This window comes from Fukomys damarensis, unplaced genomic scaffold (assembly GCF_012274545.1).
Source record: "Fukomys damarensis isolate Sample0158 unplaced genomic scaffold, DMR_v1.0_HiC HiC_scaffold_17, whole genome shotgun sequence".
In the NCBI taxonomy this organism is placed as follows: Eukaryota; Metazoa; Chordata; class Mammalia; order Rodentia; family Bathyergidae; genus Fukomys; species Fukomys damarensis.
The window spans coordinates 79,819,072-79,841,814 of NW_022900929.1; the positions used below are offsets into that span (position 1 = coordinate 79,819,072).

The 22,743-nt window shown below is 59.3% G+C and overlaps 1 protein-coding gene across 1 annotated transcript in view; it reads right to left on the minus strand.

The window, feature by feature from the left end:
* Myo5c (myosin VC) overlaps window positions 1–22,743 on the minus strand; it is a 65,133-nt gene that overhangs the window by 27,487 nt on the left and 14,903 nt on the right. Inside the window, exons 6-26 of the mRNA XM_033765329.1 lie at window positions 22,474–22,617; window positions 21,934–22,015; window positions 20,979–21,086; window positions 19,301–19,407; window positions 17,342–17,607; window positions 16,113–16,194; window positions 14,180–14,320; window positions 12,593–12,718; window positions 10,838–10,953; window positions 10,652–10,728; window positions 9,408–9,517; window positions 9,204–9,301; window positions 8,697–8,783; window positions 8,295–8,406; window positions 7,503–7,714; window positions 5,541–5,706; window positions 5,213–5,359; window positions 4,082–4,246; window positions 3,104–3,197; window positions 1,044–1,107; window positions 124–304 (exon numbers count right to left, since the gene is read on the minus strand). Of these exons, the coding sequence (XP_033621220.1) occupies window positions 124–304; window positions 1,044–1,107; window positions 3,104–3,197; window positions 4,082–4,246; window positions 5,213–5,359; window positions 5,541–5,706; window positions 7,503–7,714; window positions 8,295–8,406; window positions 8,697–8,783; window positions 9,204–9,301; window positions 9,408–9,517; window positions 10,652–10,728; window positions 10,838–10,953; window positions 12,593–12,718; window positions 14,180–14,320; window positions 16,113–16,194; window positions 17,342–17,607; window positions 19,301–19,407; window positions 20,979–21,086; window positions 21,934–22,015; window positions 22,474–22,617 (2,685 nt within the window). The remainder of the gene's footprint in view (window positions 1–123; window positions 305–1,043; window positions 1,108–3,103; window positions 3,198–4,081; window positions 4,247–5,212; window positions 5,360–5,540; window positions 5,707–7,502; window positions 7,715–8,294; window positions 8,407–8,696; window positions 8,784–9,203; window positions 9,302–9,407; window positions 9,518–10,651; window positions 10,729–10,837; window positions 10,954–12,592; window positions 12,719–14,179; window positions 14,321–16,112; window positions 16,195–17,341; window positions 17,608–19,300; window positions 19,408–20,978; window positions 21,087–21,933; window positions 22,016–22,473; window positions 22,618–22,743) is intronic.

Below are 22,743 nucleotides of genomic sequence, written 5' to 3' on the forward strand. Positions count from 1 at the left end.
GCTGGCTAGCACACAGAACACAGGTGCTGACGACTCTCAGGGCCGGGCTCCGACCTGGGCTCCCACGGCCCACCCTGCCCCGTGGGACTGGACTGCCGTCCCCGGTGGGTCACCGAGAGCTACCTTCGCCTGCTGGGTCAGCCGGGCCACCTCCCCCTTCAGGCTGTCCCCAGCCACACGCTCCTCCTCCAGCTCCTGCCGCAGCTGTGCCTTCTCCTGCTTCAGAGACCGAACTTCGTCTCTCAGGGACTGCAGCTGTTTCTCGTAGTCTTGTTCTTTCAGCTCGAAACTCTTCTCGAGAACTCTAGTCAGCAGAGGAGAGAAGCACTCATTTTGAACTGACTCGAGAGTCTTTGATTTCGAACGCCGCGCATTTGGAAGTAACGAGGGGAGACCCCTGTGCCCCACGGGGGAGATGGGCTCGTCGGGAGCTATGGTGGCGCTGCCTGTTCCCAAGGTAAAGGCACTTCCGCTCCTCCGAAGGACAGGGAGCCTAACAGGTCTCCGCCGCCCTGCTGCCCAGGCACACGCTGCCTCGGCCCCTCCCGGTCCCACGGACCCACCAGCTGCTCAGTTTGATCCTGGGCAAATTAATAAAGGTTGAGCATTCCTAGATTGAAGAATCTGATATCTGAAATGCTCTGAAATCCAAAACTTTCTGGTCACCACCATGCTGCTCAAAAGGTTTTAGACTGGGAACACGTTCAGATTTTGAAGTTTTGGATCAGGGCTGCTCAGCTGGTCAGGTCTAAGCAATGAGTCCAAAATATAAAAAAATCCCTTCAAACTGAAATGCTGCCAGCCCCATGCATGTTAGGGAGATACCCAGACCCCACAGGCCCGGCCTTTCAGAAACGAGTACGCAGCAAGCCCCGGCGCCCGAAGTGCGCGGACACCCAACTCCAGTGGCACGTGTGCGGTGTGGGCTGAGGCCTCAGTGTCACTGCCACGGCAGCGCAGCCCGGCCTCCCGCACGGTGCTGCGCTGCCCGCAGCTGAGAAGAGAGGTGCAAGCGGCACCACGAAGGCGAGCCAGGACCGTACGTTCTCTGCCGCTCCTCTCTCTGCACGTCGTCCAAGAGCTGCTGGGTGAGCTTGTCCATCTTTTCTGTGCAAAGAGAAGTATGAATATTTCTTTGAAATACGGCTGCTAAACCAGTGCCTGCGTAGGGAAGCGTGGCTGTGAGAACCATCACGCAGTGTTCCCTGCTACTGAGTTCCAGGCGAGAGTGACGCTTTTCACACACCGGAGACAGAGGTGGGGCCTCAGAGAACGCAGATGTGTTGGCGTGGGAACCTATGGCTAAACTGCTTCGTCTCTAGCACGTCCACTGGCCCGACTGTTTCTGTTAGAAGCCTGAGCACCACAGACGCCCTCAGAAGTAGAAGCCTTCAGGGGAAGATCACAAGGGGACGACAGGCTCCGCATGGCAGACGCCTGGTGTCACTTTGGCATCCAGAGGAGCCATCCTGTGTGTTGCAGGATCTGATCAGCAGCCCTGGCTTCCACCCCCAGCAGTCAGCAGCACCCCTCTCCACCTGTGACAGAAACCTCTCCAGACCTTGCCTGATGTCCCAAGGAGGGGAGGACAAGAGCACCCCAATAACCAGAGGACAGCATGGTGTCGCCCGCCCTCGAGGAGGAAGCAGGAGAGAGAGCCAGTGACTGGGGATGGGAGCCTGCCCGGCAGGAGTCACGAGGCTGGGGACCGCCCACTGCTGTGATGGCACCGCATCCCTGAGCCCATGTGAGTCATCAGGGTGACGTCCCTGCTCACCGTGGGCTGGGCCCGAGGGAAGGGAGGGGAGGCCCGGTGACAGGTCTCCAAATAACTCGTTCGAAGGACAAAAAGCCAGGGGGTCACTAGTCTGTCTAACACAGTGTCAAATGTCCCTGAATCAAGTGTCAGAGTCAGACAGAAGGCACGGGGGACCCTGAACCCCTAACTTAGAAGCCAATTTCCAGTTTACCAGAAGACCTGGCTCCAGGTCTGGGCTTGGCCACCTCGGCCATTCGCTCACGGCTTGGGGAGCTGCTCTGGGGTGGTTCGCCCCAGGACACCAAAAAAGTTCCAAGCAGGAGACGGTGCTTGACGACACTCCTGCCTGGTCACAGGGCAGGCTGCAGGTGCCTGTATGCCTGCCGCACCTGAGTGCAGGACAAGTGGTCACAGATGCAGTATGAGTGCTGCCTGTTTCCCAGAAGGCTGAGAACTTATCCACCCAGACAAGTCAGTTTTGGGTTTTCCCAAACTGAAATGCTCACCAGGGAGACTGCACTTAGAGAAGTCAGAAAAAAACATGACCGCTGTCCAGGAGTAGAGTGGATACAGAGACCGGCAGTGGGCTGAGCAGATTCCCCAGGGGCCAAGGTCCCTGCCCAGCCTAGCTGCTCCTGACATTACCTGGGCCTGGGGCCTCATCTGAGCCACCCCTGCCGCCAGCGCCTCCACCTGCCAGAGAGAAGCACTGTGCAGCGCCCCCGGGCAGAGAGGGGTGGCAGTGCTGGGAGACAGCAGGTGGAAGAGCCCCGTGGTGTGATGCAGAGCTGCCACCTGGGAGGTGGAAACTTCCCACCGTGCCACACCAAATGTCTAGCACAGCCCAGGTCGAACTCTGGCGGAAGGATGGGGTGAATGTAGCGGCTGCCCACTGGCTCTGGAGGGCTGAGAACCTTAGCAGCAGAAGCTCCTGTCAAGGCTGCCCTGCGTAACTGTGCCACGACACCGACCAGGGCTGCGGAGGAGAAAGTGAACCTCCACCCGAGGCCCTCCGGGCCTCCCACGCCCGGCCGTCTCCTCCTCTGACCTGCAGGTCTTCGGAGAGGCCACCTCACAGCGCATCGGCCCGGACACGACGGCCACAGTGCTCCTGGAGGACCCGGGAAGGGCGTTCCTGAGGTACTCAGGCGCTGCCTGGCCCCTCCGTCCTCACCCGCAGACCCTCATGGAGACCGATCGCTCACCCCGAAGGCGCGGCCTCTCCTGGAGCTCACCCGACCCGGTACCACGCATCTCCACGCTGGTCCTGGCCTGGGTGGATTCCTCCACGCCAGCCTCACTGGCCTGTCCTACGCACGGAGCAGAGGCCACCTTGGTCTTTACCTTCCAACTCCTGCGTCTTTTCTTGAAGCTTCATCTGTATTTGTTCTTTCTGTATCTCCAGTTCTGAGTTATGTTTCTGCAGTGTTGCCAATTTCTAGCAAGGGGAAAGAAAAAACAGAGTAACTTCCTTTGAAAACCTCGCTCCAAGTGGGTCAGAGTTTCCCGGTGAAATGCTCCTGCGTTAGCTCTTTCTCCCCAGTTCCACATGTGGGGCTCCAGGTGACTGGAAGCGGACACTTGTCCCACGCCAGCCCCGGGTTGCCGGGAAGCATGGGGACCTCAGGAGGGCACCGGAGATCGCCTGCCCAGGCCGGCTCAAGCTTGGTGGAAGCTCTGTTGCTCTGCTTCTGCTCATGTGCCTGCTGGGGGCAGCTGATCAAGGCAGCAGGGACACACGGGCACTGTCACCTCCCAGTTGCAGCACTGAGGGACCCTGGAGGTGCACGACAGGGACGGTGACGAAGGCCACCTCCTGGCAGCAGGTGCCCTCTGCTGCAGGTCCTCTAATGGGCATCTGGCCAAGCGATCTCGTCTGCCCTTCGTCCCCTGAGGACAGTGACGTCCGTCTTGGTGCGGTGTTCTTGTCTTACTCAGAGAGGGGAGTGAACTGGCCACGACTTCCCAGCTGGACAGCAGCCAGGCCCAGGTTTGAATCCAGGACTCTACCTCCCTTGGTCGGTTGCTTTTCCTACACCGCAAAGGTGAGACTCTCCCCCGGCTTTACGCTGTAGTTTGGGAAAATGCTTCCCGGGCCGGGTCTGTGGGAGCCGGGACAGGGCCTTGGAACCTCCCTGACAGGGATGCAGCCAGGATGACTTCGGGGCTCATTGCCTGGGAGACAGCTTGCCCTTCGCCTCTCTGCACATCAGCCCCTCCCAGGTCTGTCCCATTCCCTCCCCTGCACACGGCCACCCGTTCTGCCCCTGGGACGTGTCCCCCACAGGAAGGAACCCTCACATCCCCTCTGCACGACCACACCTGCTCCATGGCGTCCCTGTGTCGCCTGTCCTTGTCCTCGGCGCTGCGCCGCTGGGTGGCCGCCCTCTCCAGCTCCGCCTCCAGCCTCTGAACCCTCTCGGTGTCTCCGGCCCGAAGGGACGCCAGGCTGGTCAGCTTCTCCACCAAGCCATGGTTCTCCCTGTTCTGCAGGACAGGGACAGGGTTGGAGGTCCACTTGTGGGGAGGATGCGACTCACCATCACACCTTCCACTTCATGGACGTGTGGCAGGGATTCTCTGGCTGGGGCTCGAGTACAACTCAGGCTGGAACGTGGGGTCCGCCCCATCCCAGCTGCAGGACAACCCTGGTGCCGTGGGCTGCAGGGTCCCCTCCGAACCACGGCTGAGGCCCTAACGGACCCTGCACCCTGGACATGTGAGGCAGGGCCTCGGGCTGGCAGCGGCTACAGGGGCCCCGGGGACAGAAGGGAACGGTGTGTGAGGTAGAGGACGGCAGTGAGCCACAGGAGGCTCAGAGGAGCCGACCGCACCCACTCCTAGCCTGGACCCGGACTGCAGGATGGGACACCGCCACCCGAAGACCCCGCCCGTGGACCACGCCACACACACGGCCACGTGACAGTGGCCATAGGACCCTGTGGCTCATTGGTGCCCGGCTCCCCATTCAGAGCCCAGCCAGGGGGCTCAGGGTCAGCTGCAGGGGAACCTTGGGGCTGCAGAGCCAGGCCCAGGTGGCAGGAGGCTTTCTAGACCCACTCCCTGCCGCTACACCCTCCACTGCAGATGGCAGACGGGCCTGTCCTACCGCCAGCACAGTGCAGACCCCCGCAGGCGAGTCAGAGTGTGGTAGACAGTGCTCTGTGGACACTCGGGAAAGGCACTCTGCCTGGAGAAGCACAGCTGTACACAGGTCCTGGCAATTGGCGCCAGGTTGGGTTCTAGCCCCACTTCCTGCTTTGTTCCTATACAACCTTGTGCAACCCCGTGTGGCCACCTCTACAGTGTGCTTGTATTTCCTAGGTCAGGGCTTCTGTGTGAGCTGTTTGACCCTCCTGCCGGGCATGAATCTGCACGCAGAGCTGAGGATCTGGTCCAGAGTGACACAAATCCATTAGAAAGGGACATGGACGACATACTGAGGCCACCCACCTGGTCCTCCAGTTTTTTCTGCAAACGCTGAACCCTGTAGGCCAGCTGGACATTAAGCACGAGTCGGCGGATGCTCTGGAACCTGCGCCTGGCCAGCCAGGCCCGTGCGTATTTCTGAAGGATCACGGCCTTGTGTTCCTCCAGCATCTGCGGAGCAATGCACGTTGAATGTCACGGTGCCTCACCGCTGGCCCAGGGCTGGTGTGAGGACTCTTGTCGCCAGCCAGAGCCGAGCACCACAGCCGGAGACACAGCGAGCGCGCCCTGCGCTGACCTGTGTGTCCTGTGTGCCCTACACGATGCCTGCTCTGCCTGGCCCCTCGCCTACCTTCCGGTACCTCCTCCTGGCCAGGAAGCCCCGGGTGTGCGCCTGGATGGTGATGGTGGCCACACGGATCAGCCGGTACAGGCTTCGGACCAGGTACCCTCGGGAGTACCGCTGCAGGACGATGGCTGCCCAGGCCTCCTTCAGGGCCTGTGCGGTGACAGCTTTCCTGGTGACAGAGCGTGGAGTGAGCCTGGGCTGCCCCACGGAGGGGGTCCACACCCTGTGTCACCTCCTGGGCCCCCACGCTGGCAGCTCAAGGCCGGCCCAGGCCAGGCTCATTCCAGCCACCAAAGAACCCGGGTGGCAGTGCACATGCTGCCAGTTCAGGATACTTCTGCCTTCCACGCGCGCCCCAGGGACCACGGCAGGGTGGCCGCGCCCCGGAGCTGCACCTGCTTATTCACTCCTTCCCCCTCTGTCACTCAGTCATTCACTTCTTCATTCATTCAAGATGCAGCACGAGCGTCCAGCTCAGGCATCAGCAAGCTTGGTCTGAGGCCCGGGTCTGCGGGCCCAGTTATGGTCAAGTCCCCCGGGACAGAGCAGTGCCTGCTATTCATGGGTGGAGAAGGCTTAGAAGGTGCCTGAGGCTTGGGTGCAGGAAGCCTGGGTCCCAGGGTGGCGTGGCTAAAGGGCAGGAACCTTTGACAGGTGGCCCAGAAACCGCACTTGGGTTCGGGAAACACGGGTGGGGAGGAAGGAGCTTGCTGACAGGCTGTATCAGCGAGGACACCCCACCCACGCACACCCCTCCTGCTCCTCTGTCGCAGTGTGACCGTCAGGAACTGGGTGGGGCTGCTCAGAGCTCTCAGCCTTCTGATCGGACAAATGTCTTTTAAGTAACAGTGTACCCTGACAGAGATGTAGCTCAGTGGTGCCGAAAAGCACAAGGACCTGAGTTCAATCCCTGGTACCAATAAATAAATAAAAACAGTGTATCCAGCCTTGGGACTTTAGCCATAGACGGGAAGCAGGTGGATGCAGCTGTGTCCTTGTAACAGGATGCAGATTCCCTCTTGGCCCTTTGCAGAAAGTGTGGATCTCTAACCACAGGACCAGAGGGAGGACAAAGTGCTTTCCTGCAGGATTTATAATGTCGTGGAGCCAGGTGAGGGAGACCAGCTACGGAGGGGAGGACAGAGTAGTGCTCTGCTGGGAGAGAAGAGACTGGGTGCTGGGCCAGCTATGGAGCGGGACAGCTGAGGGGAGGTGGGTTTTGGAGGCCCCAGCACCTGAACTGGTCAGAGGAGGGCTATCCTGATCGCCAGGGTGCCCAAGTGTGGCCACTGTGCTGGGCTGCATCTGGACACTGCCTCATGGCTCAGGTCCCTGCGAGTACCAGCCTCTGCCTGGGTTCTGCAGGGTCCCACGTCCCGTGCAGCGGGCTGGTCCCCACCTGTGGAGCCGCTGGGAGCTCTGGGGCCCCGGGGTTAGGGCTTGTCCTCTCTAGGTTTCCTGGCGTCTGCTGTGATGAAGGGCCTCACCTGGGCCCAATGGCAGGCCCAGAACAGCAGCAGACTTCCAGACTGTGGGCTGCAATGAGCTCCCTCTTTAGGAGTGACCACCTTGGGACTCATGGTAGCAACCGGAAGCTGCCCGCCTCAGCCTCCAGCTCAGGAAGAGGCCTGACTGCCTCCTTGTCTGTCCCTGGAGCACTCGGCCACTGGGAAGGAGCTGAGACCACCAGCCCCAGGGCTGTGGAGAGCAACAGGCCACATGCTCTCCCACAGGCACAGGGAGGTCTTTGCTTCCTAGGACCTCCGGGCATCGTGACCCTGTGCCGGGCTGGGCTCCCGCACCGGCCCCGGTGTGGTTTCTCCCTGCACTGGGCCCCACCATCGCAGACAGACACGTAGGGGCTCTCTTGGTACCCTCGCCCCGTGTCCCTAGGAGGCCGCTGGCCCTGGGCATTTCCAGTCCCCGGGCAGGGGCCCGAGCACAACCACACCTCCTGGGACACACCTCACGGTCTGCTGGCCCCGGAAGTAGCGCTGGATGACGAGGGCAGCGTGTCGCGCACGGAGGAACCTCCGCCTCTGCAGCCAGCCGCGCACGCACTTCTGGATGACCACGCAGCCCTGCCTCAGCTTGTCCAGCCGCAGCTTCTCCAAGTACGCCACCTGTCCTGCCCGGAAGAAGATCTTGGTCTTGCCGAACTGGTACTGATTAGAGTCCTGGAAGAACAAACGAGATCCTCAGAGGTGCAAGCTGGATTCACAGTGGCAGAGGTGGGAGAGGACGCGTAGCTCAGAGCCCCCGCCCTGAGCCTGGAGCATCTTCTCCCAACACAGCAGAAATCCCTGGCCAGGACCCGAGCTCTTTCCCTCCCAGAGTGGGCTGGAGCCGCTTTGGAGGAAGAAGGTGAGACTGGCTGGGGCTTCCGGGTCGCCTTCTGTGACCCAGCCAGGACACTGGGAACCTCTGCCTCCTGCAGAGGGTGGAGAGCTGGAGCTCTGGCTCCTGTCCTGGTCCTGGGTGCCCTGCGCCATCCCCTCCTGGCCACCAGGTCTCCATCTCTTCCACCCTAACTCACGGCTTCAGTGACAACCTAACCCACCTCAGCTGCACATCGCAGTGGCCATGCCCTGGGCTGGGAGGCTGAGGCAGGGCGATATGCCATCAGGTGAGTGAGCCAGCTTCAGTCTCCAGTACAGTGCCCAGGGCCCCTTCCTCACTGTGACAGCTCTGGCTGAGGCTCCTGAGGCCTCAAAGGGAGCTGGGCTGGGGACCCTGTGGGGGGCCGCAGGGACTCACCTGGATGAGCCTGCATAGCACCGCCATGCACACCCTCTTCCTGTCACCGGCTGCCAGCTCCTGCCGTGTCATGAGGACGCCGTAGCGGCTGTAGAACTCGATGTAGGTCCACCTGGACACCGAGGGCAAGCACAGCACTGTGGTCACATGTGGCGGGGTGGCTCAGTGACGACAGCCCTGCCCAGGCCCCCAGACTCCGAGGCCCGAGTCTGCTCCTCCAGCTCCTCCTGTGGCCGCTGCTGCCATCATGCCCATCCTGTCCAGCACACCAGCAGGGGCAGCGGGGTGGGCACGGGTGCTGACTTCTGTCCCCTGCAGCCTCCCATCGCCCTCTTCTGGCCTCCCGGAAGCTGAGTGTATGTGGCAGCTCAGGGCGCCACACCCCAAGTTCGGCGGCCGTACCTGGACGGGTAGCTCTGAGCACTGATGCGAATGGTTTCCAGGATGCCGCAGGCTCGCAGCTGCTGCACAACTCTCTTGGAGTCAAACCTTAGGGGAGCAGAGGCGACGGTGCATCACTCGCAGGGACAGGGGCCGTGGGGACGCTGGGGCCCAGGGCTCCCAAGAACAGGGACTGACACATCCAGGGACAGTGCCTCCGTGGCCTGTCCAGAGGCTTGGGACAGCGCAGGCAGCGGGACAGCGGAGGGCTTAGGGTGGCACACGCCTGTCTCCCAGCGCCCGGAGGCTGAGAGGCAGGAGGACAGGCCCTGGTCAGGGTCACATCTTCTGCCCCTCAACCTTCTCCCTAGACCCCTGCCGGAGGCCTGGCCTGGCCCTGGGAAAGCAGGCTCCGCCTGGACTGTGGCCACAGAGGCAAAGGGCAAGAATGCCGGAGTCAGGCAAGCCCAGAGGTGGGCAGCAGCCATGGCTACAGCCAAGTCCCCAGGCAGGGGCACCACCGCTCACTCGAAGGGCAGCTTCTGGTCGTTGGGCTTGATGCAGCGCACGTAGTGGGGTGTTGTGGTGTTGAGCGTCTCCATGAGCAGGGCCAGCGAGCTGCGGAACTGACGGGCAGGGCAGGTGACGCCCCTGAGAGCACAGGCGGGGCCGCTGGGTCTGGGCATCTGTGCTTCTGCTGTGGGCTGCCCGCCCCGCCCAGCCCCTCGGTACCTTGCTCCCCACTGAGGTCCGAAGATGCCTGCTGCTGGGCTTCATCCCCGGGGGGACCCGCCTCGGGGCGGCCGTGACACAGCTGTCCGCCGCACCCCTCACCGCACCTCCTGCCGCACACAGCTGGTCATGTGTTCGTTCTCAAGGTGCTCCCTTTGTGCTTTGTACCCATTTTCTTTTCTTCCTTTTGCTTTCCCTTTTTCAGTGGTGGGGATTGAGCCCTGGACCTTTGCAATGAGCTCCATCCCCAGCCCCTTGTATTTATGTACGGCCGTGACACAGCTGTCCGCCGCACCCCTCACCGCACCTCCTGCCGCACACAGCTGGTCATGTGTTCGTTCTCAAGGTGCTCCCTTTGTGCTTTGTACCCATTTTCTTTTCTTCCTTTTGCTTTCCCTTTTTCAGTGGTGGGGATTGAGCCCTGGACCTTTGCAATGAGCTCCATCCCCAGCCCCTTGTATTTATGTATTTTTGAGACTGGGTCTTGCTAAGGTGCTAATTTGCCCAGGCTGGGCTCAAGCCTGTGATCCTCCTGCCTCAGCCTCCCTGAGTGCACAGCACCACCTCATCTATCAGTTTTCTGTGAATGCCTGTCGCCTCTCAGACGGAGTCTCATATTTTGTTCCTTAAACAATACGCTCCTAAGTCTCCCAAGACAGCACCCTGCCAGTGAAGAATCTGGATTCCTATGAGTGTTTGGTGGCCAGACGATTTCCGTCTTGCAGACTGGACCCAGCTTGGGCCGTGTGAAGAGCCAGTGCACACACCTGGCTGGTTGTGCATTAGTGAGGCGTGAGGCCCAGCTCACTTGGAAAACCAAACCTGGCCGGCACTGACCCGGTGGGAAGAGTGAAGTGGACACGCTGTCCGGTCACCCGGGACAAAGGCTGCCCTGCGAGTAACCCTGGTTCTCCAGGTTTAGGAAGTGCTCAGTGAGAGACAGGGCCGCCAGCCTGCCGGGCGTGGGCCAGAGCCTGACACGGTAAGTGCACGTGAGGCCCAGCTCACTTGGAAAACCAAACCTGGCCGGCACTGACCCGGTGGGAAGAGTGAAGTGGACACGCTGTCCGGTCACCCGGGACAAAGGCTGCCCTGCGAGTAACCCTGGTTCTCCAGGTTTAGGAAGTGCTCAGTGAGAGACAGGGCCGCCAGCCTGCCGGGCGTGGGCCAGAGCCTGACACGGTAAGTGCACGTGGCAGGACTGAGCTTGCAGCCACCACGGCCGTAACCTCCTCCCACCACACCCTGGTGGCCACGCTGCACGGTGACCGGCCGCTCCCTCTGCTGCAAGAAGCCATCGCATGCTTCCATGCCACGATATCTGGAAGCCACAACGCCCACCTCCCAGGCAGTGTGCACGGGTCACGGCCACACACACGCGTAGTCACACCCTTGTCCTTCCCGGTGATGGCCATGCCCCTGTCCATCACACGGCGAGCACCCTCAGTGGCCCCTCACGAACCTTGCTCGCCCTCATGGTCTCCACCAGTGTGTCGTACACGGTGTCCCTGTTCTTCTCCAGGAAGCCCTCGCACTCGTACTGCACCTGCCGGAGGGATGTGGGGTTTCCAGAGGCAGATAACAGGGACACGAAGCTCCCCTCCCAGCCCCTCTCTAAGGAAAGGTTACGGCTTACAATGCAGCTGACCTCAAGGGAAGCTCAGCCCCGGCCTGTAGCAGCAATGCTGTCGGCTCGAGTTTAGGAAATTGGTGAAGGACTCAGTGCAAAGCCAGTGCTCCCTGCCTCAGTTTTGCAGCACACTGCCCACTCTGCTAACCCCTGTGGCATGTGCAAGTCACACGTGAACACCTGGCTCAGGGTCCCTTGGCTCCAGGCCACCACGCAGAGGGAGGCTCAGCGGTGTTGGCCGGGCGGCTGAGTCAGCACTGCTGGGCAGAGGCCCAATGCCATCCAGGGCCACCCGCCCGGGTCAGGCCACCTGGCACACGGGGGCCTCTGACTCCAGAGCTCTCTGCACCCGCACAGACCCTGGAGGCTTTCGGACCCTCACTTGTCCTAGGCTAGTGCTCCACCCCGAGCCATAGCCCAGCACCTTTTTATTATCTGAACACAGGGTCTCTCTCAGTTGTCCAGCCTGGTCTCAAATTTGTGATTCTCCTACCTCAGCCTCCTGAGTAGCAGAGATCACAGGTGTTGCATGGTTGCATGTTTTAATTTGTGATACATGTCTTTCCTGAATTAAAAAATGTATTGAGAATTAATCTAAGACTCGGGTGCAGCTCAGCAGTGGAGCGCTTGTTTAGTATGAAAAGGCTCTGGGTTGAATCCCAGCACTGCACACACTAATGCTATTTAAAATGACCCCAAAGGCACAGGTCCCCAAGGTGTGGCTCGGGTGGCAAAGGGTCCAGGCTGAGGCCACGTCTGAGGCCAAGCGCCCTGTGGATACAGTGCCAGGCGGCTGCGCCCATCCTTCCAGAGAGCTGCTGTGCTGGCCCTGCTGGCCCAGTGAGAGAGGGCAGAGGAGCTGTTTTCAGTGGCTGCCTCTCGCCTCGGCTTCCCAGGTGCTGAGATTACAGGTGGGAGCCGGGCAAATGTCTGATGCTCTCCTGACAGGACGTGGGCCACTCTTAGGAAAGTAACATCGTTTAACAAGAGATAAAATGGAACACGCGCAGGGAAGAAGACAAAGATCGCCAGAAAACATCATCATCTTGAAGGACCCTGCGTGGCCTCTGTAACACAGACACTGGTTTAAGAAGGAGAAAACTGCAAGAAAGAGGTGAGTTTTATCACCATGAACAACCACACTGTGTCACTCACAAGGTCACTGGAAACAAACTGAAGAGGATCACGGACTCCCACTAAATCCCAAGTCCAGAAATGAGGTCCTTAGCATAGTGGCGCAGTAAAGCCGGACAGTTGTCATAAAGAATATTAAGACTGGTTAAACAAACAGGACATGGTGCTGCAAGCCCACAATCCCAGCATCCTGGGAGGCTGAGGCAGGAGGAGGGCAAAGTCCTGCTCAGCCCGGGAAATGTAACGAGACCCTGTCTCAAAATATGAAAAGGGCTGGGAATGCAGCCGGGCGCACAGACCCTGCACTCAGTCCTCGTCCCATACACACCCCTCATCAAGGCTACAGGACGCTCAGGTGATGACTGCCCCGGACCGCTCAGGCCGTGTGGACAGCACAGGCAGGACGACGGACGTCACACACCTCGTCAGCAAAGTGCCGGACGATGAAGGAAGTGTCCGACATCCTGGGTTTCTCAAATAGAGAGTTCTTGTTGACAAAGTTATTATACAGCTTCTGAAGCCAGTTCTCATCGGTTCCGTGTGGTAACTGGAGAGAAGAGCAAGCCAAAGAGCGGGAGAGGAACAGGGACTGAGACGGAGCGAGACGCATGCTGAGCCCCGGGGGGCGGGGGCTGAGCTTGTGCCTCCCCCGCCACCGCCCGCCCCGGCGCCTTCCTCAGCCCGAGTGGTTTTCTGCTGCTACTGACAAATACCAATCACACATAGTTACGGGGCTCTGGAGTGATCTCTAACTGGACGCACTGCCTTGAGCAACGAAACACTTTGGGCCGGGACTTAGCTCAATGGGGCCGTGCCTGCCTCGCAAGTGCAAGGTCCTGAGTTCGAGCCCAGGACAATAATGCAGAAACAAAGCATTTTAAACTAAAGGAGATGGCCGTAGGATGCCGTGTGGAAGAAGGTTTCTACGTCTGCACAATGGGCAGCATTTCAGGGTGCTTCCCGGAAGTCCCCCAGTTCTGGAAAACCCGGGGCCGCCCTGGGAGCCGCTTCCTTCCCACGGAGCAGGGCACCCTGCTGCCCTCCGCACCCAGAGCCCCGCTGTCATCGTTGTCTCTCTGCCTAGTTGGCACCTCTTGGGCTGAACTCCCACACCCAGCCTTGGCACACGGCAGAGCTTGCTCCTCACTCTGGGCATCATGAACACCAGCTATATCCAGCCCAGACACAGAAAGCTCTCTGCCCTGAGTCTAAATGATTCCTGGGTGGCTTCTCTGTGACACTGGGCTCTGGGAAACTCCTGCGCAGAGCAGGTGCACACACCTTCTAGAAGCCACACTTGTAATCCTGGCACTGTAGGAGGCTGAGGCAGGAGGATGGCAAGATTGAGCTCAGCCTGGGAAACTTAGTGGCTTAGCAAGACCCTGTCTCAAAATGAAAACCAAAAAGCACTGGGGATGTAACTCAGTGAAAAGGCCCTACGTTCAACTCCAAGTACTAAGAACACGACAAAAACCCACCACCACCACCACCACCATCACCACCAGCAAAACCACTTCCTGGAGGCTTCCCTGCCTGGTGTGGCCCGGCCCGGGGGACCTTTCAGAGTGCCGGTCCTGCTGCCCATTGTCACCCTGCTTCCCCAGACTCAGGCGCTGAGGACACTCGTGAGGAGAGCGCAGTTGTGACAAGCTTTGCATGCCACAGTAACTACGCACGTGCAAAGACAGGCACACACCCCGTCAGCCCAACCTCCCGCTCTCCTGGGCAGATCTGCCCCTGTGAAGCGGCCCCCTCGGGCTGTCACAGGCATGACGTCCCCGACGGTCCCCAGGGCTCCCAGGACCCAGGTGGCCAGCGGTAACGCCAGGCTTCACGCGGCCTGGATGGACTTGGGTGTCCCCCAAGGGAGGAGGCCTGGTGCCACTCACGTCCCAGAGTTGGGGTCCTGCAGTGAGGGACGCCCCAGCACTCTGCAAGGACAGCTCCAAAGCCCGGGAAGCAGGCCCCTCTAGCAGCGCTTGGAAGCCCCGAGCTTTTCCACGGTTACCAAGCACTCTTCATCCAGCAGCTCCAGAAGGCCCATCCTGGCTTCGATCAGGTCGATGACGGGCCGGTTGTCGTGGAAGCCGACCAGCGTCCAGGGGATGCCCTCCTTCACGTGCTCCTCCTGCTCCAGCGTGAAGACGTGCTGGTGCCGCGGTGAGCGTGCAAGCAGAGTGGCGTCACGGCCAGGCGGGAGCAGCCCCGCGGCAGGGCCTCAGCGTTCGTGTGTGGACCGGAAGCCCTTGGGGTGTGCGCGACCCTCAACCCCCACGCGACTCTGCATGGGTCCCTATCTCCAGGGCCAGCCTAGGTCACCCGCAGCACAGCCTGGGACCCCGTGTGCCCTGGGTCCCTCTGCTCCTGCTGGGGGCGGGAGCTAGAACAAGGATGGCCAGGGACGAGCCGGGTAGGCACAGGGTCAAGCGCATGGCGAGACCCCCGGAGTCCCTGCCCTGTGGTGTCTGCCCACAGCCACTGAGGTCCCCAGGCATGGCAGGAGGTCACAGTGACATCCAGGGGAGCCTGCGAAGGGCAGGTCTGGGGCAGGGACACTGGGGGGACAGGAGGGGACTCAGGCCTCAGCAATGGAGCCCTCAGGTGGGCGGTGGGCAAGCCTCGGACAGGCAGCGGCTCTCTGCAGGCCTGCCCTGTGCACCCAGGGCACCCAGAGCTTGGCAGCAGCAGCCAGGGCACAGCCTTGAGGCCCAGGTCCTCACCATGGTGCCCCCTCCCCAGGGACTCACACAGAGGAGGAAGAGGGGACGAAGAGAGCAGGAAGGGACGGTGGGCCTGGCGCTTGGTCAGTGGCACACATGCCACTCTGAGGCTAGGTCACGCGTGTGTGGAGGACAGGGCGGGGCCAAGCTGGCTGTCTGGGGAGCAAGCTCAGCAGCAGTCTCTCACGTGAGAAATCTGCATGGGCTGAGGCCGAATGCGAACAGGACAGGAAAGGGAAAGGAGAAACCACTCACAAGGACACAGGCAGGGCCCGGACCTGCTTTGAAGCCAGGCCTGGGGGCAGACGCAGTGAGGCAGCCAGGCCTGCTGTCCCTGTTCCCCTCCTCCACCATCCCCCAGGGCTCGTGCACAGAGCTAAATGCCCCAGTGCCCACGCTGGTGAGGCGTAGCCCGAGCCCTCTCCAGGGAAGCATAGCCAGGCTGAGGGCAGAGGCCAGGACAAGGATGTTAGCAAAGCATCTCAGGGTCCCCTTGGCTTCAGAAACAGCCAGGCTGAGGTGAGGACGTGGTCACAAAACTGAGAGCCGCTGTGTGTGTGTGTGTGGTGTGACAGGGTGGGAAGCGTCCAGGACTTTCCCATCTCTGGGCTCCAGGAGAGTGCAGAAGCGAGGCTCGTAATTTCTGGAGGTAGGGGGACTCTTGTATTGACCACGCACGGGAATGTGAGAGCCAGTATTCGGAGTGGCACTTAACAGTCAGCATGTTCACGGGCTTGGCCACTCTGGGCCCCAGATCTCACCTCAAGGACAACTTTCACACTAATGAGTTTCCTCCTGGGGGAGACCCGCTGGGATCCACATCCTGTCTGTCTCCATGGGAGGGAGGATACGTTTGATCTCACAATTAGGAGGTACCACTGACAACTTGCAGAAACGCACGCCTGTAATCCCAGCACTCCGGGACTCTAGGAGGCTGAGGCAGGAAGATTACAAATTCAAGCCCAGCTTGGGCAACTCAGTGGCTTATTGAGACTGTATCTCAGAAAACAACGAGCTAGGGGTGTAGCTCCATGTGAAGGCAAAAAGAGAAAAGAGGGAGAGAAAGGGAGAGAGGGAGGGAGGAAGAGAAGAGAAAGAAGAAGGAGGGGAGGCCGGAAGGGGCGCGAGCCAGGGAAGTGGGGAGGCAGCCCGGGCCCCGTCCTCCTGTGCGACAGCCTCACGCGGCCCAGACCCTGCTCCGGTCCTGAGAGAGCCACCTACCAGGTTAAACTGTTGCTGCAGTTTTTCATTGGCATAATTGATGCAGAACTGTTCAAAGCTGTTCACATCAAAGGTTTCAAAACTGAAACACAGTTGAAACAAAATTAAAACAGGAAAAACTGGAGCAGGACCTATGCGCTCCTGTATAGGTAAGGATTTTCGAGAACTTCTGAGAAGTCTGTGGGGCTCTGGGCAAGTCTGGATGCAGCCCTGTGGGTCCGCACACCCTGAGGTCGGCTGACACGTCCCACAGGGCCTGCTGTCGCTGAGCGGCTGCTCGCCTATGAACCACGGCCTGAGCTGGGCACCCTGGGCGCAACACACGGTGGCGTCTCACTAGTGTGCAGACCCTGGGGTGCTGTCTTCTCCACACAGGAAGGCAGGACTGACAGCCCAGGTCCCTGCCCGGGGGATCTGGAGGGACCGACCTCACCTCCCCTGGGCGTGTCAGTAGATCCTGGGAGAGCGGCAAGGCCATTCCTGCCTGCAGCCCACGGCCCCAGGGCCCCTGGCTCGGCTGGGAGCCAGGACCGTCTGAGGGCAGTGGACCTGGACCTGCCACTGCAGCCCTGGATGTGGGGCTGGGCGGAACCACCTGGTTCTGAGGGAGGCTGGGCCTCCCCTGTCAACCGCCCAGGGCCCTGCAGGTGGCGTCCTGGGGCTTTGAGGACTGGTGTCAACACCCATCCGTGCCTGGACCCAGCTCTGAGGTGTCAGCAAAAATATGGTGCAGGCGGAAAATTTTAAAGTTATTGCAGGAAAGGACACAGTACCATGAATCCCCCTCCAAACACTGCCCCTTTTCTAGAGCAGCTCTGGAGTCCTCTGTCCTGAGCATTTTCAGTTGCACTGTCCTGGCTGCCTTGGTGTCCCGAACTGACTCAAAATATTTCCCTCTCACGCTCATTTTGACTTTGAGGAAGAGCAGGGAGTTGCACAGTGCCCCATCCTACGAATAAGGTGGGGCCTCCTAAGGACACACGGGAAAGGACGTCAGAGCTGCTGCAGAGGAGTGGGGAGAACAGGGTAAGGGTGTTCAAGGCGAAACGGAGGGTTTGGGAGGGGATCCATGGCAATGTGGCTTTTGCTGTAATCAGTATGTTAATCTCAACTTTCACTGTACATCTTGAACACCCCTGTATACGCACGAAACAGAACACGGTATTTATAACCACGCGAGGCTCGACAGAAGTGGAAGGAGCGGCCGCCGGCACCCAGAGGGCTCTCACCCGTAAATATCCAGCACCCCAATGAACGAGTGCCTCCTGCCGGCGAAGCCCAGGGCCCCGTTAATCCTGTCCACAACGAAGTCAAACAGGTGCGCATAGATCTTCTTGGCCAGCGCGTCCCTGGCATTGACGGCCTGTGGCCTGGTCATGGGTTTCACCACAGTCTCCGAGCTGGTGATGATTTTTCGGTGGCACAGCCACTGGGCAACCTGGGCACACTCCACACCCAGGAGCTCGCAGAACACCTTCAGGTGACCGTCATCCTCCTTCAAAGCAAGCAGAAACGCTGTCAGGGTCACACGGGTGTGCAAGGCACACGCAGAAGCTGGCAGGGGTGACAGGCCTGGAGCCGAGTGGGAGGGGAGTGGGGACACCAGCTGGCACCAACGTGGGCCACGCTCCCCTGGGCACCCCACGCCACCACTTCTGCTATGTGCACGTGGGTTTGCCGGCACTCTCCCTGCACAGCACGGCTCCAGGCGTGTTAGCATGGGCAGCGTGGCACGGGAGGACCAGATGGAACCCATGGGACTCCCTCCTAGGGGCCTTTTCAGCAGCAGGGGGCTGTTGTGGTTTAGATCTAAAACGGCCCAAAGGCTCCTGTAGGAGATGACTGGACCATGGGGTACTGTGCTGCTCCGTGGACTCATCCACGGATGGGCTCAGGCTGAGTGTGCTGCCCAGAGGAAGGACCTGGCTGGAGTGGCTCCTGGACTCCTGTCCCTGGCTCCTCCCTGCTCTCTGCTTCCTGGCAGCCATGAGGCAAGCAGCTGTCCTCCGCTGGGCCCTTCCATCGTGCTGTTCTGCCTTGGAGCTGGCCAACCATGGACAGAACCCACTGGAAACCATGATCCGAAAAACCGCCCCTTCCTATACGCTTTGGTGCCAGTTATTTTGTCCCAGTGACTACAGGACCGATGACAGCTGCTTGGGGGCTTCTGGATGCACAAGGTGCACCTGACTCCTCTCTTGAGCCCGGGCAGGAGAGGGCGGGGAGGTGCTCCCTTTGTCTACAGCCAGCGGGGACTGCGGCTCTTGCCATTTGGCCAGGGAGGTGGTGCTGTGTGACTGAGCACCAGGAGAACCGGGTAGCATTTTAAAGGCATCCGGATGTGGCAGAGGAAGGGAGTACGAAGTCCTGCTGCCCTACCCCCACACAGCCCCCGACCAGCGTCACAGTCCCTCTGGGCTCACGCTTGGCCTCCTTGCTGGGGCGGCACTGGTGCAGCTGTTGCTGTCCTCCCTCCTATGGAGGAACCAAACCTTCTCAGTGACAATTTCTTCTATAGCTACTGCTGCGAAGGAAATGCAGAGGTGGGAGTCTGGGTTTTTTAAGGAAGATGGTTTCACTCACATTTAATCTGCCCACCAGTCTAAGTTCCTCACATAAATGAGTGAGAGCCATTAACTCCACAGCTGGTGATTTTCCGAAGGATTTCTGGTTTGTCAGTTTTAACTTCTCCACGTGAGTGCTTCTTAGCAAAGTTCCCAAGATCAAGCTTCACGTGATGGCACTTTGGGGTGGGACTCACTTTCTTAGTCTTTAGGAGTCTGACAAGAAGGCAGACACTGACCTTTCTGGGGCGATCCAGCAAGGAAAGGAGCCTTGTACCCTACCTGGGTTTGCGCTCACCTCACCCACTGAGCAGTGCAGGGTGTTGATGGGCTGCAGGCTTGGACACTGGGGACAGGGATGGGGCAGGGGTTGTGTGAGCTGGAGAGAGAGGAATGGCCTCCTGGCCCAGGCGCGGGAGCACAGGCCGTCTCCCCAGAGCCCCTGACGCCCAGCAGCTCTCCGTAAGGTCCGTAAATAGGTGCTGAGTAGCAGAAAAACACACACAGCTCCGCCCGGCCCAGGGGAGGAAGCCGCTCTGCGACTGCCCTGACACCCCGCTTTCACCCTCTGCCCAGCCCAGCGGTGGGTCAGCCCTGAGAAGGAGAGAGGGGCAGGACTCTCACCCCGATGAAGGACCTCTCAGTGCCCGCTGCAATAACCTGCACGTTGCCCAGGTGGAGGATGGCGGCCAGGACTGTGAACACGTCCCGCTGGAAATCCTCCCGGAATCCTGGAAGCCAGAGTCCCCATCAGCAGCCGCCACCAGCAGGCACTGTTGGTGCCCAGCGAAGTGGAAGCAGGACTTCAAGAACAACAAGGCCTTCCCAGCCTCGGGCACAGGCCGCCCCTCCCTGTCGCTGTAACCCTTGGTCTGGTACAGGTGAGGCTGGCCACCGTGTCCTGTACACAAAGTTCTGGATGCCCTGCTCTCCCAGGATTCGCCGTGAGACGTGGCTCACCGGCTTGCTGTTTGCTTCTGTAAGCCTGCTTGCTCCCCCTTTTCACGTCACTAGAAGGCCACCCCTTGTTTTTGACCAAATGTATAAAACTAAAACTTGTCCTTCATTCTAAGCGCTTCCTTTGGACAGCATTCACCCAAAACCTAAAATAAATGCTCCTGATTCCCAGTGGTCTCTCCAGTCCTGAAATTCTGCAACAGGGTGGTCCAGGACACGTCTGCCCTGATTTCAAAGGAAAGCCTGGGACCAGGCAAGGAGGCCCTGAGAGGGCGGTGCCTGAATCTGTGAGGATAAAAGTTGAAGGTGCAGTGGAGACCCCAGGATATCTGAGATCCAGAAAGATGGAATGCCTGCTGAGGACAGCTCCATTCTGTGAGCAGAGCCAGCCCGGAGAAAGGTCCTGTGGGCCACAGACAGCAAGGACATAGGGTGGGTCTCCCCAAAGCTTCGGACTCACTTTACCCCCAGGTCCTGGTGCCAGCGCTGAGCTGTAGGACCTGATTTGCCCTGTCGGCCTAGTGTTTTGCTTCGCTCTGATTCTTTTCCCTTCCACACTCCTCTCTTCTGGGACAGGACTATTTCCTCTGTGCCATTGTGCTTGGGGATTTTGCAACTTGTTCTGATTTTTATAAAGATTCACAGCTAAGAGTTTGTCCTGAATCTTAGAAGAGCCTTGGACATTTGAAACATCCTGGAACTGTCCAGCTGTTGTGAAAGGGTTACTGCCTTAACCACGGCTGGAGGCAGCACAGTCCTCTCAGGTGGAATTAGGAGCTTGCCATTGTCTTTATCCGGGATTGACTATGGCTTAAGGGTGAGTTTGCTTATAAAGTTGTGAAGGTGGATTGTGACCCTAACCCTGATATGTCTGTCAGCTCAACTGATTAAGAAACACCTGGCAGAATAATAAAGCATACACCTAGTGCTTTAAAAACAAACAAACAAAACCGGCCCAGGCTACCCCTGGGGGCCACACCGCAGCCCAAACCGGAGACTTGGTTTCTGCATAAAAATGAGATTCTTCACAAAGTCAGTGCTACTCCTCCCTAACCACGAGGTCTTGGGCAAATCACTGTAGGCTCTGTGCCTCAGTTTCCCTATCGTAAAAGCGGAGAAAGCAGCCTTTCCTCCATAGGGTGCTGCAAGGCTCACCTGAGTGACTCTTGGTTGGCAAAGCCCTTCGGATGGGGCCATCAGTGTCCACTGTCTCCTGCTTTTCGTCTCAGGTCCCGACAGGCCAGGCAGGGCTACCCGTGCCTGGGCCAGCAGCACCGCTCCCGGGAAGGAGAAGCTCACTCCCCGCTCCCTGCTCCCTGTCCTCCCGCCTCGCGCCCTCACTCACCCAGCAGCGTGAAGGTCTTCTGTGTCTCCACCATGTCCGCCCTGTCGTCCACGCCCTCGATGACAGCGTTGCCGCCCATGCTCGTGTAATTGAACTCTTCGGCGGGGCCTGGGCCGAAAGGACAGTGAGCTGTGCCTCACGCTTCGCATTTCCCACACACCCGGACCCCCGTGGCGCGTCATGGGGCGAGGCGAGAGCAGGCCTGGCAGGGCCCACCACTGGCCATCTGGCTCGGAAGCGCTCATGCGGGTCTGCAGTTGGCCGCACACAATCAGGCGGTGCCTGATGCGTGTGGCGTCCGTGTGCCCCATACCCCTGGCCCAGCTAGAGTGCGGCCAGCACAGCAGAGGCCCGACGAAGCCCTCTGCATCCCAGCTCCACTGCAGGGCAGGCAGGGCACAGACGGCACCGCCCTGTGAAATCTGCAGAAACGGCGTGCTCTTTGCGGCTCCTCTAACCCCGGAAGGCGGCACTGCCTCTGCCAATGCTCACCCAGCATGGCCCAGACGGGAGGTCCAGGCCAGCGGGACTCCAGGCCTTCCGCACTTGAGCACAAGAACTGAAATGTCACTGTGACTCTGACAGCGAGTCACGGAGGGGGTCGGAGCGCAACGGAGAGGCCACTAGAAGACCGGGCAGCATCACTGGTGCCAGAGGACAGCCTTGGAGGGGCGCTCAAAAGCAATGACAGTGGGCTGTGGCAGCGGCCCATGCAGGGCGCTTGTTGGGTGGCCCTAGTTTAACACCTGGTCACTGGGGAAGCGGTGACACGTCCTGCCTGGGCCCCTCCCACCTGGCCAGAATCTTTCCTCCGGTACCTATGCCTGCTCCACTCCCGAACAGGAGGGCACTTTGTGTGTGTTTAGATAACGTGCATTATAACAATAAGGGAAAATGAACCAAGAATTCAAGCCCCTACCAGAAGAGGCCTCTCTGAGCAGCGTCTTTCACATACCCAGTTTCAGATGCCTAAACTCCAACTGCTGGGCAGATGCACAGAGCTGATAGAAAATGTGGTAATTCCGTTCATTTTCCGACTGCAAAACAGAGAAAAGGCCCTCAAGTTAGACCAGCCCTTTGGGGTAGGAATGGCAGGCTTTTAACTGCAGGGTCCCAGGTGGTTACCTGGGAGACCGCTGTTCCCGAGGACACAGATGTGTCCCCTCAACCCGGAGCCAGCTGGGTGGCCCCAGAGCAGACAGCATTCACTGGAAGCATTGTGTGGATGGGGACAGCGGGACACTCAGCAGTGACCTTGACCCAGCCCGCTCTCTGGGCGGAGCCCTTTCAAATTAGAAATCAAAACCCTTTCCCTCAACCACTCAACTCCACGGATCCCACCCACCAACTTGTTTTCCTGCTTTTTAAAAACTAAAAGAATCCAGACTGCAAATTAAAGACAGGAAAACTTGATTCTTCAAGTCGCAGAGCAACATAGGTTGTCTGTGGCGCATACAAGGGTATAATATTTATAAGTTGGGGAAAGTATTCTTACTTGAAAGACAACTCTGGATTTCTCCAGCAAATACGTCCTCATGTTGGCTCCTACAATCTGATTTCTCTCATTGAAGCTGATTTCTGTGTATTTCCCAAATCGACTGCTGTTGTCATTGCGGGTGGTCTTGGCATTCCCAACAGCCTAGAAGATATAGGGCTTTCTTGACACGACAACATTAAAAGATCTTTGCACCAAGATCATTAGAGCAGCTTTTAGTAACATCTGGTCTTGTGTACTGGGGAGGTCTGGTGGGGAGGGCCTGTGGGG